Raw genomic sequence first — 15,356 nt, 5'->3', positions numbered from 1 at the left:
TTAGATAGACAGAGGGAGAGACAGAAAGAGAGAGGAGAGACAGAGAGAAAATGGCCCATTTTAGATAGATAGACAGAGAGAGGGAGAGACTGAAAGAGAGAAGAGAGTCAGAGAGTAAATGGCCCGTTTTAGATAGACAGAGGGAGAGACTGAAAGAGAGAGAAGAGAGACAGAGAGAAAATGGCCCATTTTAGATAGATAAGACAGAGAGAGGGAGAGACAAAGAGAGAGAAGAGAGACAGAGAGAAAATGGCCCATTTTAGATAGATAGACAGAGGGAGAGACTGAAAGAGAGGGAAGAGAGACAGAGAGAAAATGGCCCATTTTAGATAGATAGACAGAGAGAGGGAGAGACAAAGAGAGAGAAGAGAGACAGAGAGAAAATGGCCCATTTTAGATAGATAGACAGAGGGAGAGACTGAAAGAGAGAGAAGAGAGACAGAGAGAAAATGGCCCATTTTAGATAGATAGATAGAGAGAGGGAGAGACTGAAAGAGAGAAGAGAGTCAGAGAGTAAATGGCCCGTTTTAGACAGACAGAGGGAGAGACTGAAAGAGAGAGAAGAGAGTCAGAGAGAAAATGGCCCATTTTAGATAGATAGACAGAGAGAGGGAGAGACAAAGAGAGAGAAGAGAGACAGAGAGAAAATGGCCCATTTTAGATAGATAGACAGAGGGAGAGACTGAAAGAGAGAGAAGAGAGACAGAGAGAAAATGGCCCATTTTAGATAGATAGATAGAGAGAGGGAGAGACTGAAAGAGAGAAGAGAGTCAGAGAGTAAATGGCCCGTTTTAGACAGACAGAGGGAGAGACTGAAAGAGAGAGAAGAGAGACAGAGAGAAAATGGCCCATTTTAGATAGATAGACAGAGAGAGGGAGAGACTGAAAGAGAGGAGACAGAGAGAAAATGGCCCATTTTAGATAGATAGACAGAGAGGGAGAGACAGAAAGAGAGAGAAGAGAGTCAGAGAGAAAATGGCCCATTTTAGATAGAGGGAGAGACAGAAAGAGAGAGAAGAGAGACAGAAAATGGCCCATTTTAGATAGATAGACAGAGAGAGGGAGAGACTGAAAGAGAGAGAAGAGAGTCAGAGAGAAAATGGCCCGTTTTAGATAGATAGAGGGAGAGACAGAAAGAGAGAGAAGAGAGTCAGAGAGAAAATGGCCCGTTTTAGATAGATAGAGGGAGAGACAGAAAGAGAGAGAAGAGAGTCAAGAGAGAAAATGGCCCGTTTTAGATAGATAGAGGGAGAGACAGAAAGAGAGAGAAGAGAGACAGATTGAAAATGGCCCATTTTAGATAGATAGAGGGAGAGACAGAAAGAGAGAGAAGAGAGTCAGAGAGAAAATGGCCCATTTTAGATAGATAGACAGAGAGAGAGACTGGAAGAGAGAAGAGAGACAGAGAGAAAATGGCCCATTTTAGATAGATAGACAGAGAGAGACACAGAAAGAGAGAAGAGAGACAGAGAGAAAATGGCCCATTTTAGATAGATAGACAGAGAGAGGGAGAGACTGAAAGAGAGAGAAGAGAGACAGAGAGAAAATGGCCCATTTTAGATAGATAGACAGAGAGAGACACAGAAAGAGAGAAGAGAGACAGAGAGAAAATGGCCCATTTTAGATAGATAGACAGAGAGAGGGAGAGACTGAAAGAGAGAGAAGAGAGACAGAGAGAAAATGGCCCATTTTAGATAGATAGACAGAGAGAGGGAGACACAAAGAGAGAGAAGAGAGACAGAGAGAAAATGGCCCATTTTAGATAGATAGACAGAGGGAGAGACTGGAAGAGAGAAGAGAGACAGAGAGAAAATGGCCCATTTTAGATAGATAGACAGAGAGAGGGAGACACAAAGAGAGAGAAGAGAGACAGAGAGAAAATGGCCCATTTTAGATAGATAGACAGAGGAAGAGACTGGAAGAGAGAAGAGAGACAGAGAGAAAATGGCCCATTTTAGATAGAGGGAGAGACAGAAAGAGAGAGAAGAGAGACAGAAAATGGCCCATTTTAGATAGATAGACAGAGAGAGGGAGAGACTGAAAGAGAGAGAAGAGAGACAGAGAGAAAATGGCCCATTTTAGATAGATAGACAGAGAGAGACAAAGAAAGAGAGAAGAGAGACAGAGAGAAAATGGCCCATTTTAGATAGATAGACAGAGAGAGGGAGAGACTGAAAGAGAGAGAAGAGAGACAGAGAGAAAATGGCCCATTTTAGATAGATAGACAGAGGAAGAGACTGGAAGAGAGAAGAGAGACAGAGAGAAAATGGCCCATTTTAGATAGAGGGAGAGACAGAAAGAGAGAGAAGAGAGACAGAAAATGGCCCATTTTAGATAGATAGACAGAGAGAGGGAGAGACTGAAAGAGAGAAGAGAGTCAGAGAGTAAATGGCCCGTTTTAGACAGACAGAGGGAGAGACTGAAAGAGAGAGAAGAGAGACAGAGAGAAAATGGCCCATTTTAGATAGAGGGAGAGACAGAAAGAGAGAGAAGAGAGACAGAGAGAAAATGGCCCATTTTAGATAAATAGACAGAGGGAGAGACTAAAAGAGAGAGAAGAGAGACAGAATGGCCCATTTTAGATAGATAGACAGAGAGAGGGAGACACAAAGAGAGAGAAGAGAGACAGAGAGAAAATGGCCCATTTTAGATAGATAGACAGAGGGAGAGACTGGAAGAGAGAAGAGAGACAGAGAGAAAATGGCCCATTTTAGATAGATAGACAGAGAGAGGGAGACACAAAGAGAGAGAAGAGAGACAGAGAGAAAATGGCCCATTTTAGATAGATAGACAGAGGAAGAGACTGGAAGAGAGAAGAGAGACAGAGAGAAAATGGCCCATTTTAGATAGAGGGAGAGACAGAAAGAGAGAGAAGAGAGACAGAAAATGGCCCATTTTAGATAGATAGACAGAGAGAGGGAGAGACTGAAAGAGAGAGAAGAGAGACAGAGAGAAAATGGCCCATTTTAGATAGATAGACAGAGAGAGACAAAGAAAGAGAGAAGAGAGACAGAGAGAAAATGGCCCATTTTAGATAGATAGACAGAGAGAGGGAGAGACTGAAAGAGAGAGAAGAGAGACAGAGAGAAAATGGCCCATTTTAGATAGATAGACAGAGGAAGAGACTGGAAGAGAGAAGAGAGACAGAGAGAAAATGGCCCATTTTAGATAGAGGGAGAGACAGAAAGAGAGAGAAGAGAGACAGAAAATGGCCCATTTTAGATAGATAGACAGAGAGAGGGAGAGACTGAAAGAGAGAAGAGAGTCAGAGAGTAAATGGCCCGTTTTAGACAGACAGAGGGAGAGACTGAAAGAGAGAGAAGAGAGACAGAGAGAAAATGGCCCATTTTAGATAGAGGGAGAGACAGAAAGAGAGAGAAGAGAGACAGAGAGAAAATGGCCCATTTTAGATAAATAGACAGAGGGAGAGACTAAAAGAGAGAGAAGAGAGACAGAATGGCCAATTTTAGATAGATAGACAGAGAGGGAGAGACTGAAAGAGAGAGAAGAGAGTCAGAGAGTAAATGGCCCGTTTTAGATAGATAGAGGGAGAGACTGAAAGAGAGAGAAGAGAGACAGAGAGAAAATGGCCCATTTTAGATAGAGGGAGAGACAGAAAGAGAGAGAAGAGAGACAGAAAATGGCCCATTTTAGATAGATAGACAGAGAGGGAGAGACTGAAAGAGAGAGAAGAGAGTCAGAGAGTAAATGGCCCGTTTTAGATAGATAGAGGGAGAGACAGAAAGAGAGAGAAGAGAGACAGAGAGAAAATGGCCCATTTTAGATAAATAGACAGAGGGAGAGACTAAAAGAGAGAGAAGAGAGACAGAATGGCCAATTTTAGATAGATAGACAGAGAGGGAGAGACTGAAAGAGAGAGAAGAGAGTCAGAGAGTAAATGGCCCGTTTTAGATAGATAGAGGGAGAGACTGAAAGAGAGAGAAGAGAGACAGAGAGAAAATGGCCCATTTTAGATAGAGGGAGAGACAGAAAGAGAGAGAAGAGAGACAGAAAATGGCCCATTTTAGATAGATAGACAGAGAGAGGGAGAGACTGAAAGAGAGAAGAGAGTCAGAGAGTAAATGGCCCGTTTTAGATAGATAGAGGGAGAGACTGAAAGAGAGAGAAGAGAGACAGAGAGAAAATGGCCCATTTTAGATAGAGGGAGAGACAGAAAGAGAGAGAAGAGAGACAGAAAATGGCCCATTTTAGATAGATAGACAGAGAGGGAGAGACTGAAAGAGAGAGAAGAGAGTCAGAGAGTAAATGGCCCGTTTTAGATAGATAGAGGGAGAGACAGAAAGAGAGAGAAGAGAGACAGAGAGAAAATGGCCCATTTTAGATAAATAGACAGAGGGAGAGACTAAAAGAGAGAGAAGAGAGACAGAATGGCCAATTTTAGATAGATAGACAGAGAGGGAGAGACTGAAAGAGAGAGAAGAGAGTCAGAGAGTAAATGGCCCGTTTTAGATAGATAGAGGGAGAGACTGAAAGAGAGAGAAGAGAGACAGAGAGAAAATGGCCCATTTTAGATAGAAATTGTTGGCCTTACCTTTCAGTTCCAGCCCGCGAGGCTAGCGAAGGTAAGTCCTACGCTTGGCCGAAGGGCGGGCGGGGTGATGTGGGTGGGGCAGCCTTGTGGTCCTGCGCGGGCCGGGGTTAATGGCTTTGGCGGGCTACATGAGGCCCGCAGGCTGTAGTTTGAGGACCCATGGTTTCAATGAAGCTTTTTTGGCGGGGTGGTGGTGGTTTTTGTCTGGCTCGGAGAAACAAAGACACGGATTGGCTTCTCTTGCAGCCTTCCCTGAGCTAACTGAGGTTTGTTTGTTGCCAAGGTGCCTTTAATTCCTCTAAATACAGAGTCGCTACTGAGACCGCAGAAGAGATCTGAGCCTTATTTCTTGGATATGAGGCCTGGTGAGACTCTTTCTAACCCTGGATCAAGGGCGTTTTCTCACAAGAGGCCTGGGGCTTGGAGGCTGGTCCATCTGTGACCAGCAAAATCAATAAAACGAAAAGTAAAATGTCTTTATTAAAACAAAGAGAGATAGAACACAAGTATTTACACTGCTCCTTCTAGGGCTGCGTCACGTATTTGGGGGACGGGGGATCGTCCTGCGCGTAGAAGTGTCCTGTGCCCCAAATTTTGGGGCACGCAGCTCTTCACCAAGGAAAAAATGAGGACATTTTGTTTGGGCAGAAGCAAGTGGGACCAAAAAAAAAAAAGAAAAAGGAAAACGAAGGGCATTGAGGAGGCAGACCGAAGGGAAGACGAAGTAAGAGGGGGTTAAGGGAAGAAAAGACGCTGGGAAGATGGGTGAGAAGTTCCCAAACCTCCAACAATGATTAAAACAATATTTTTTTTTCTTTTTCTGTCGAATCACAACTTGCCTCTTGTGCAAACCTTAGCTAAAAGTCTGTGGCAGCAGCTTGGGAGGCACCGAGGCTCATCCTGTAATCTGAGGCAGGGCTTTCTTCAGCAGAGACGTGACGTAGCTCCCCATTTCTTCATCCTGCAGACAGAACACCAGATTCAGGGTTTTCGATACGGGCAGCCCTTGGACTTACACCCACCGCAATGGAGCCCAACGTATCCGTCGCTGAACGAGACCGTTGCTAAGTTTGCGTCTGGCCTCATTTTTACGACTTTTCTTGCCAGGGCTGTTAAGGGACTTCAACTCCCAGAATTCCCCAATGACCTTCACGGAGGGACTCTGGGAAACGAAGTCTTCAACTTCTGGAGGGGGAACCTATATTGGGGAAGGCCGTTCCAGATTGGCGTAGACAAGATTATTGGGGTGCTACGAGATATAGATGACCTCAGTGGTGAAATCCAAATTTTTTAACTACTGGTTCTGTGGGCGTGGCTTGGTGGGCGTGGCAGGGGAAGGATACTGCAAAATTCCCATTCCCACCCCACTCTGGGGGCAGCCAGAGGTGGTATTTGCCGGTTCCCCAAACTACTCAAAATTTCCGCTACCGGTTCTCCAGAACCTGCTAGATTTCACCCCTGGATCACCTGCAGCTGGAAGCTCAGTTCTCTTGTTAACAAAGGAAACAAAGAGCCTTGGTAGTACAGTGGTCTAAAGCACCCTGTTATTAAGACCAGCTGCCTGCAATTACTGCCGGTTCGAATCTCGCCAGGCTCAAGGTTGACTCGGCCTTCCATCCTTACCAAGGTAGGTAAATTGAGGACCCAGTTTGTGGGGGCAGTAAGCTGACTTTGTATAAAATATACAAAAAAAGGATGAAGGCTATTGCTTAGCGCATTGTAAGCCACCCTGAGTCTCTGGAGAAGGGCGGCATATAAATCAAATTAAAAAAAAAAAAAAAAAAAAGGAAGGCAGATGTAATATTTCAGGCCCACCCCCTTTACGCACATCTCCTCTCGTAAAATCAGATTTAAAACCTTACTTGGTACGTCCAAGACACAAGCAGAAGTTTGGTGGCGGGATCCTCGGACTGCACCGTAACCTGGATCAAGATGGACTCCACCATGATGGAGGTGTCGGAGAGATGCTGGACGGAATAATCCTTCAAGGCGCTGGGGAGAAAACAGCCCCGAGCTGAATCCCTCTCAACCTTTTCACAGGGCGTCAAAGAGTGGCTCCACTACTCACAAACTTCTATTGTAATCAATTCTTGGATAAACTTCTCTTCCCAGACAATGCCAAGATCGTCATCATTGTCGTTTAACGACCCCGTAATGGAGCCTGGTCAACCAAATGAAGCTAGTAAAGCATTTTACTGGCCGGATGCCCTTCCTGACACCAGTACGGAGTTTTGTTCAGCAGATATATTGTCATTGTGCCCCGAGAGAGAAATATCTGCCTCTACCTAGGATCGAACTCACAGCCTCCTGATTGTGAGGCAAGAGCTCCACCTCTAGGCCACGGCACCACTCCCCAGGCAACGCCAAGATTACCTGCTTTAATTAAATCCCACTTGTCTCGTATTTTTAAGTGCATTTAATGTGACATGATATTAAAGCGGGTTTCAGTGGCGGTTCCTGTCCATGTGAGTTTTCTCTTTCCAACCAAAGCAAATTTTCTAGTCCTCAAGGTGAGGGCAGATTGCGGCTCCTACCAAATCCTGTCCCTACCCCGTGCGCTCACCTTTTCAGGTGGTTGTAAACACGCAGGCCGGTCTCGTGTTCCTTGCGGGGGTCTTGAAAGTGGATCCGGCAGGTGAAGCGCAGCTGGTGCTCCCCCAGCCCCAATTCCTTCAAGGCTTGCTCGGAAGAAACCAAGCGGAAACTCTGTCCATAAGCAAAAGGAGCAGAGGGAAAAAAAAAAAACCCTTCGCAATTCACACACTGGTCAAAGGCAGGCCGGGTGAAATGCAAATGCTTTGCCAGCCTTACGGCGCTACCCAGATTCCCTTTTCCCTTCGCTCACGTTATCCTTGATGATCAAGGTGCCATGCAACAGCTTCGGCTTCTTGGAGGCCGGCGAGGGACCTAGAGAGAAAAAAAGAAAAGTTGAGTCTTGGGGGTGGGGGGGGGCTGGATTTCCAGCTCCTGCTCCCCAAATTCCTTCCCTCCAGGCCGTGGCCCCTTGGAGGCTGTAATGTAATCCCTCCCTGCAACATGGTCTCCCAAGTTCCCTTTCCCAACATATTCCAAATCCCTGGATTACTTCACCCCACGGCCACAGGCCTCCATCTTTACCACCCACCCTGGGGAAGGAGTGTTAATCCAACCAGTTGAATGTTAAAACTCTTAAAATGCTGCTCAGGTTTCAATCAAACGGCCTGTTCCAATGAAGGGGAATATTCGTAGCTCAGGGTTAAAATGACGGGTCCCTGGTGCCCTCTGAGCTTGGCTTTTTTCTTGCAGACGTTTCATGACCCAACTTGGTAACATCATCAGTGCTAGGAGGAGGAGGAGGAGGAAGTGGACTGTGGGGTCCCTGGTGCCCTCGGAGCTTGGCTGTTTTCTTGCAGACGTTTCATTCCCCAAATTAGGTAACATCATCACTGAGGACTTCTCAAATTGCCTTTTCTTTGGCTTGATACAGTCTTCCAAGCAAGGCCATCCTGTCTTCCCTTCACTGGCCTGGCCCACCCTACAAACAGCCTCCGGGTTTCAAAACCCTGTTCCCAGTTGTCTATTTGGGGACAGCTTCCCTTCCCTCTCTCCCTCCTGGAAGTATTATATGACTGTGCTGATCTTAGACCCCCAAAGGTTTGCCTGAATCTGCTCCCATTAGAAAGGAGTTGTGGTTTTTTTCGGCTAGATAAGGGCTCGAAGTCAGAGAACGTGCCCCGAAGCCAGGGGTGAAATGCTACTGGTTCGACCCGGTTCGCCCCAAACGGTAGCGACAGCGGCAGGTGGTTCGGAGAACCGGTAGTGGCAGCAGTGCGAGACTCCACCCATCCGCCCGGTCGTCGTTACTTCCTGGTTTTAACCAGGAAGTAACCTGGTTTTTACCCTCTGCGCATGCACAGAGGGTTCAAGCACGCGGCGTGTGTACTATTGAACAGGTAAGGAAGGTAAGTAGATTTCACCCCTGCCTGAAGCTCATGCCTTCCGAGGCAGTTGAATTACCACTCCCATCGTCCCAACCTATTTAGAAAGCACCAAGTTAGGGGGGAGGCTGTGCCCAGAGCAAAAAAAGGGCTGCAAGATGAGCAACAGCATAAAAGCCCCGGTTTCCTCCCTGTAGGATATTAATGAGGGGTTTTGCCCCATGAAACCTACCAACAGCCAGCTCTCTCTTCAGCAGCCCGAGAGAAATATCCACCGGGATGTTAGGATTGGTGAAAACAGACACCGTCTCCCCATTGGCAGGCATGTAACACTGGACCCCTGCAAGCGAAGGAAAGACGGGTCTTCGTTAGCTCTGTTGGGGTTTCTGGTCTAATCCCAGGGAGGACCAGAAGGATTGCAGTCTGAAAATGCTGGTGAATGTCTTAGCCATAATCTAGGACAGTGTTTCCCAAACTTGGCTATTTTAAGATGCATGGACTTCAATTCCCAGAATTCCCCAACCAGTATGCCTGGTTGAGGAATTCTGGGAGTTGAAGTCCATACATCTTCAAAGGGTCAAGTTTGGGAAACACTGATCTAGGAGAAATGGCTGCGGATCCTAACGTCTGCCACTGCAGCTGGCATCCCCAGCCCCAAGTCAGCAGACGAGACCTAACCCTGCCAGCCCTTTTGCTCGAGCGCCCGTCTGGGCTCTGTTAAAAAGAAGAAAAACCAAGTTGCCCAAATGTAGTTGTGGCATGCCATAAAACCAACATCAGGCTGTTTAATAGCAATAGCACTTAGACTTATATACCGCTTTACAGTCCTCTCTAAATGGTTTACAGAGTCAGCCTTTTGCCCCCAACAATTTGGGTCCTCATTTTACCGACCTCGGAAGGATGGAAGGCTGAGTCAACCTTGAGCCAGTCGGTCAGGATCGAACTGCTGGCAGTGGACAGTTAGCCTGTAATACTGCATTCTAACCATTGGGAAGGAAGGAAGGAAGGAAGGTAGGTAGGTAGATAGGTAGCAATAGCACTTGATTTATATAGCAGTAGCACTTATATACCGCTTTATAGTACTTTACAGCCCTCTCTAAGCGGTTTACAGAGTCAGCCTATTGCCCCGAACAATCTGGATCCTTGTTTTATCCAACTCGGAAGGAGTCCATCTGGAACCCGCCAGGATCGAACTCCAAGCTGTCGGCAGAATTAGCCTGCAATACCGCAATTTTAACCACTGTGCCACCACGGCTCGGTGTCACTGCTGCTCCCAGAACTGAATCAGAAAACCAACCAATTACCCCACTTACGAACCAGCACTGGGTTCTCTCTGAGCCACTCTGTCTTTCTTCAGCATCAAATCCATTCAAGCTTTCTGCGTTTCGAGAAGCCCTTGGCGAACCTCAGGGGGCAAAAGGCTGCGCAACAAACACCCACCGCCAGCCACCCAGCATTCCTGCTCAAGACTGGACACGTACGGAACTCTTGCTCTATTTTCTGCTTCAGAAACTCCATCTTCTTGGCCTCGCCGTGGACCAGCAGGACGTTGCGAGGCTCGGCTTGCCGAATCAGCTGCATGATGCCCTTGGCGTCGGCGTGTGCGCTGAAGGACATGTACTCCACCTGCATCTTGACTTCCAGCTGTGGGGAGCAAGGCAGAGAGGGCAATTTTTTTAAAAAAAAATCAGCATGGCAGCCCTCTCGAATGCCTTAGGTCGGGCCCGACCACCTCTATTTTTGTGCAATTTAGAATGCTTTCCTACCTTTTAAAAATCACCCTGTATGTAGCAAACTACCGTATTTTTCAGAGTATAAGATGCACTTTTCTCCCTCCTTATTAAGAGGCTGAAAATTTGTGTGCGTCTTATACTCCGAATGTAACCTTGCGCAGTGCCCACAGTGGCTACCCGGAACAGCTACTGCCTTCTCTTACCCCTCTTCACCTGCTTTAGTCACTGGAGCTCCCTCCGAGGATCAGCTGTGCTTTAGAAGCACAGCCCCAACCTCAAAACCAGTGAGCGAACTAATTTGCTGGGACTAGACAGATGAATACCTGGTAGGCAGAATTTCTGCCCCCCCCCAATTTCCTCCCCAAAAACTAAGGTGCATCTTATACTCCGAAAAATACGGTCGTCAGGAGTGAAGAACTGTGCTGAGACGCCTTGGTAAACAGTTAAGATTTCTTCAACACTTAATTTTGTTCCCCCCATTTTAGATTGTAATTTTGGACCTTATCGCATCCCTTTGCTCCACGAATATTTCATCGATAGTAAAGTAACGAAGTAGAGATTGCGATCCATCTCCTTTTTAAAAAAATTAGCTGTCCCAGTTTTTAAAAAGCAGAGATCCTTAACAGCAGTAAATTGTTTTGGACACACACACACACACACACTTACCCCGCCCTCTCCCAGAGGGTTCAACTCACAATTTGTCTTCCTTCCATTTCTAGCTTCCGTTGCCCGCCTAAAATTTTGTGGCCCACTGTTCCTTGGACACAATACCCTGGCATGATGACCTGGGGGAGAAAACCCGGAAGGAAATTACAGCAGGCCATAATGGTTTTGAGAATACAAATAAATAGTAGCTAACTCTCCCAACCCAAAAGCACGTACACAAATAACAAGTGAATTAAAGATCTTAAAGATCCATCTCATCAGGGGCACCCTTTTTTTTTTTTTTTTTGAACTATTACCATCTGGCAGACGGTACAGGTCAATAAAAACCAAGGACAAATAGGCTGAAAAACAGCTTTTATCCCAGGGCAATAACCATACTGAATTCTATGGTATAGTGCAATATCGGGTTTTCAATTTCAATTATATAGAATGTAAAGGATATCTATGTTTGTGTTTTTATTTTTATAGCTATAACGTACACTGAAGACGGCATTTAATTTCGTTGTACCATGTGCAATGACAATAAAGTAAACTAAACTAAACTAAACTAGATTTTCAAGGCAACTGAATGCAAATTCAGGCAAATGCAAGGCAAATTCCGTCTTGAGTCTTTGGAGAAAGGCGGCATACAAGTTGAACAAAATAAATAAATAAGTAAATTCACTTTCACGCAGAGTTAAAGCAACTGAGAGCAAACAACGCAACGTAACGGACTAATTTGCCTCGTTAATACTTTTCGTAACCCGCTGTCATGGTGGGGGGGGCTCGCTCTTCAAAAACCAACGGAAGTTCCTTGTAAAGTATAGCTCTTTGTTGCACTCTTCCTCCTATGTGCATTTTAAATACTGGATCGCCATTAAGAGTTAAAGCACGCAGCAAAACCGCTTGCAAGTGCCAACCCAGGTTGTCTCACACTGACCCGTTTTCTAAGTTCACCTGAGGCAAGGTGCCTCCAACTACCCCATCAACAAGGAATCCCAAAAAATATCACAAAGGGTTTTATTTTTGTGATGCCGTTGTAGAGAGAGTGATCTCTCAGTAGCCATCAGTTGCCATTATTGTGGCCCACCAGCAGAGTTGGTTGGTCAGACAGTGAGGAGGTTGGGGAGGAACATGGGCCAGTCCTGGGGTCTGGGGAAGGCTCTGATGAGGGCTCTGCGTCGGAGGCAGAGAGGGGGCCAGGGCCGTCTGACAGTTGTCAGCTGCCTTCTGAGTCGGACATCAGTGAGGCAGATGAGCAGCTAGATCCTGTTCCCAGTGTGCGTATGCACAGAGTTGCCAGAGGAAGGGAACAGCTAAAGAACAAGGGTCAACTTAGGAGTAAAGCCACAGGTGGACGATGAATGGCCCCTCCCAGAGGTGATAAAAAAGGAGCGAAAGGAGAGTGGAATTTGCAGGAGACAATTAGTTCATTCCTGCATTCTTGCCAAGTATTGCAGCGTCTGAAAGATATCGGCCTGGCCACTCTCCAAGCCTGATAAAGGTCGGTAATTATGAACTATCTTGAAAGACTGTGGGAAAGACTTTGCTGGAGAGGAATTCACTGTAAATTAAATAAAAGGGGTTTATTTAGGACGAGGATTCAGCTTCGTGCTGCTGGGGAAGGCTAGGTCAGAACAATTATTAGATTGGAAGAATGAACCCACCCACCCCATTCAGTAGTAATCTACTGCCAACTAGCTAAGGTTGAGTGAACTGTTCTTTTCAGAACGAGATTGCTGGGCTCAGGGGTTTTAAGGACTGATCTGATAGACAGCCTGTTTTTAAACATCCCAAGCACCCAGGGAGTTCAATTAATACTTTTAGCCTTTCTGATGCAAAGGCCTGAAAAAATGCAAGCAAATCTTAGCAGACAACCTCAACCTCTCTGGGCAATTCATTTCTTAATGGTGGATTTGCCGTCTTCCTCCTACCATGTTTTTCTCGTTGCCAGCCCATTTCTTGAAGATATGGAGCGACTGGCCCGCATGCAACATCCCTGGTGTAGCAAACACAACCTAGTTGGAGTATGAAGGAAAAGAGTTTAGATCAATTCATCCACCAATTCATCCATCAATTCATCCACCAAGATTAAATTGGTGGTTGCAGAATGGTCCCCCTTGCTTGGCAATCTGAGTCTAGAACAACTCGCTGCAGCCAACTTGCTACGGGACAACTTCCCACAGCCAATTCATTGCGGGACAAGAATTACATTTAATATCGAAAGAAATAGCAATACAGTGCTTCTACAGCCCTCTCTAAGCGGTTTACAGTGTCAGCATATTGCGCCCCAACAATCTGGGTCCTCATTTTACCCAATGGTGGAATCTAATAATTAAAGGATGCCAAAGGAGGGACAAAACGAATCTCGAATGACAAAAATGAAAGCATTTTTAAACATTACCGTATTTTTCGGAGTATAAGATGCACCTTTTTCCCCCCCAAAAAAGAGGGTGAAAATCTGGGTGCGTCTTATACTCCGAATGTAGCCCCGCCCAGCTTTTCAAACGGAGGTTTCAGAGGCTGAAAAAAGCCTCAGAAACGAAGCTTCAGAAAAAAAAAGCCTCAGAGCTTCAGAGGCTTTTTTCTGAAGCTCTGTTTCGGAGGCTTTCAGAGGCAGGAAAAGAAGTTTTTGCTGAAACAGAGTTTCAGATGTTTCAAGGGCAGAAAAAAATGCAAAAAAAAAAGCAAGGCACAGAGCTGACAACCAAGGAACCTGTTGCTAAAATTCACCTCTGAAGAACAGCTGATTGGGGGTATTCCAGGAGGTGGATCCACTTGCCAATCAGCTTTTTTCTTATTTTCCTCCCCAAAAACTAAGGTGCATCTTATACTCCGGTGCGTCTTATGCTCCGAAAAATATGGTATTTTAAACAATGAAGTCGAATTGTTCAATTGTTCTGCAGCGAGTTGCCCCATGGTGAGTTTTCCTGTGGCCAGCTGGCGGTGGTGAGTTGGCTGTGGCGAGTTAGTCGTGGCAAATTCTCCCATTCCGGCCTATCTCCTTTACACAAGCATGCCGTGGTTTTCAACGCTACCAACACCCTTACCCACCCCACTCCTGCGTTCATACCATGGGCCCAGGGTTGTCAACATAGGTCCTCTCAAAAGGTTTGATGTGCTTGAACTCGAACATGTTCCTCTGGACGAAAGTTTTCCGGATCTTCTGATTCGTCCACGTGATGAAGAGCTTGTAGTAGTGGTTTGCCTTCTCCGTCAGCCCCGTTGAGAAGTAGATGGGCGCCTTCAAATTCATGCGCTCCCTTGGGTGGGGAAAAAAAGGGGGACAAAGCGTGTGACTTTTGCTCTTTCCATATGGCCCGGCTCCCGTCCCATGTTCTGCGCTACTGGTGAAGTTGCAGGCAAAGCAGGTTCGTCCCTTAACTCAGCTCTTAATGGAATAAAGGAGGGGAGGATTTAAAGGGTGGCTGGCTGGGGAATTCTGGGAGTTGAAGTCCGCAAGCCTTAAAAGTTGCCAAGGTTGGACACCCTTGCTAACAAGCTAATCACAATGCTTTGGGAGTGAAGATTCCTACAAGCAGCATGGGCTTTCTTTCAGCAGGGAGAGAATAATGATTTTAAGACAAAGGACTAAGGATTGCTGCTTACCAGAAGGTCTCCAGCAAAATGCAGAGTTCTTGAGCCCGGCCCAGAGCAAAGACTGGGATCAGGACCTGTAGGGAAAGAAAGCAAAAAAGTAGTAGGGAGGGAGGAAGGAAGAGAGAGAGAGAGAGAGAGAGAAAGAAAGAAAAAGAAAGAAAGAAAGAGAAAAAAAGAGAAAGAGAGAAAAAAAGGAAGGAAGGAAGAGGAAGGAAGGAAAGAGAGAGGAACTTTTCCCATTGGAGACGGTTCCCTCTTTGGAACAAAATCCAGTTCAAAGTCTCCGGCGTCACTTACCTTCCCCCCACGCTCAATGGTCTCGTGGACCTTCTTCAAAAAATCCCTTTCCCTGCAGCGTTTGGAGTCCCTGATGGTGGTGGCATATGTGGACTCAGAAATCAGCAGGTCGGGGCGGCATTTGTCAATCCAGGCAGCCCTGAAAAAGCAAAGCACGGAAGCTTTCAACACCAAAATAGGCCACTTCTACGCTGGATTCCATTTTTTTTTTCCCCTTAAAAAAAATGTCAGGGTATAAAGTGTTAATAGCTGTAAACTGATGAGAGGTTGTAAGCGGAGGCAACTGGAAGCTGACGCAAGGGGAATGAGGCAGCAGTGATACTACTGCTTTAAGAAGCCGGGTAAGAAGCTGCCTATATAAGGGAAGCCATTAGAGGGCATTTTCTTCTCCTCATGCCTTCTCATGTTCTCTCTCATCATGTATCTCAATTGCTCTCTGTGTGTAGCTGTATGATAATGTATTTAACCACGTATAAGTCTGTAAATATTTGGCTGCAGATAAAACCACTGTTAAGTATGTAAAGGCTCTGTGTGCTGTGGGTTTTGCTCCTGGATTTATCTCATAATACTAGTTACGCTGCCTAAACTCTGCCAACTTGGAGTGTTATCGAA

The 15,356-nt window shown here is 46.0% G+C and overlaps 1 protein-coding gene across 3 annotated transcripts in view; it reads right to left on the bottom strand.

The window, feature by feature from the left end:
- Nucleotides 1–5,014: 5,014 nt before the first annotated feature.
- The window catches only part of INTS11 (integrator complex subunit 11), a 22,551-nt gene continuing 12,209 nt past the window's right edge, over nucleotides 5,015–15,356 (bottom strand). For all 3 annotated transcript variants that reach the window (XM_087879348.1, XM_087879346.1, XM_087879347.1), the window contains exons 8-18: nucleotides 14,745–14,883; nucleotides 14,457–14,521; nucleotides 13,921–14,110; nucleotides 12,782–12,865; nucleotides 10,898–10,987; nucleotides 9,951–10,113; nucleotides 8,702–8,809; nucleotides 7,398–7,459; nucleotides 7,116–7,258; nucleotides 6,415–6,544; nucleotides 5,015–5,513 (exon numbers count right to left, since the gene is read on the bottom strand). In XM_087879348.1, coding sequence (XP_087735474.1) covers nucleotides 5,448–5,513; nucleotides 6,415–6,544; nucleotides 7,116–7,258; nucleotides 7,398–7,459; nucleotides 8,702–8,809; nucleotides 9,951–10,113; nucleotides 10,898–10,987; nucleotides 12,782–12,865; nucleotides 13,921–14,110; nucleotides 14,457–14,521; nucleotides 14,745–14,883 — 1,240 coding nt within the window. In that variant the 3' untranslated portion in view covers nucleotides 5,015–5,447. The remainder of the gene's footprint in view (nucleotides 5,514–6,414; nucleotides 6,545–7,115; nucleotides 7,259–7,397; nucleotides 7,460–8,701; nucleotides 8,810–9,950; nucleotides 10,114–10,897; nucleotides 10,988–12,781; nucleotides 12,866–13,920; nucleotides 14,111–14,456; nucleotides 14,522–14,744; nucleotides 14,884–15,356) is intronic.

Source organism: Pantherophis guttatus, chromosome 15 (assembly GCF_059756535.1).
Source record: "Pantherophis guttatus breed Tessera chromosome 15, ASM5975653v1, whole genome shotgun sequence".
Lineage (NCBI taxonomy): Eukaryota > Metazoa > Chordata > Lepidosauria > Squamata > Colubridae > Pantherophis > Pantherophis guttatus.
The sequence above is the reverse complement of the archived record's forward strand: the minus strand, read 5'-3'. Positions and strand labels throughout refer to the sequence as shown.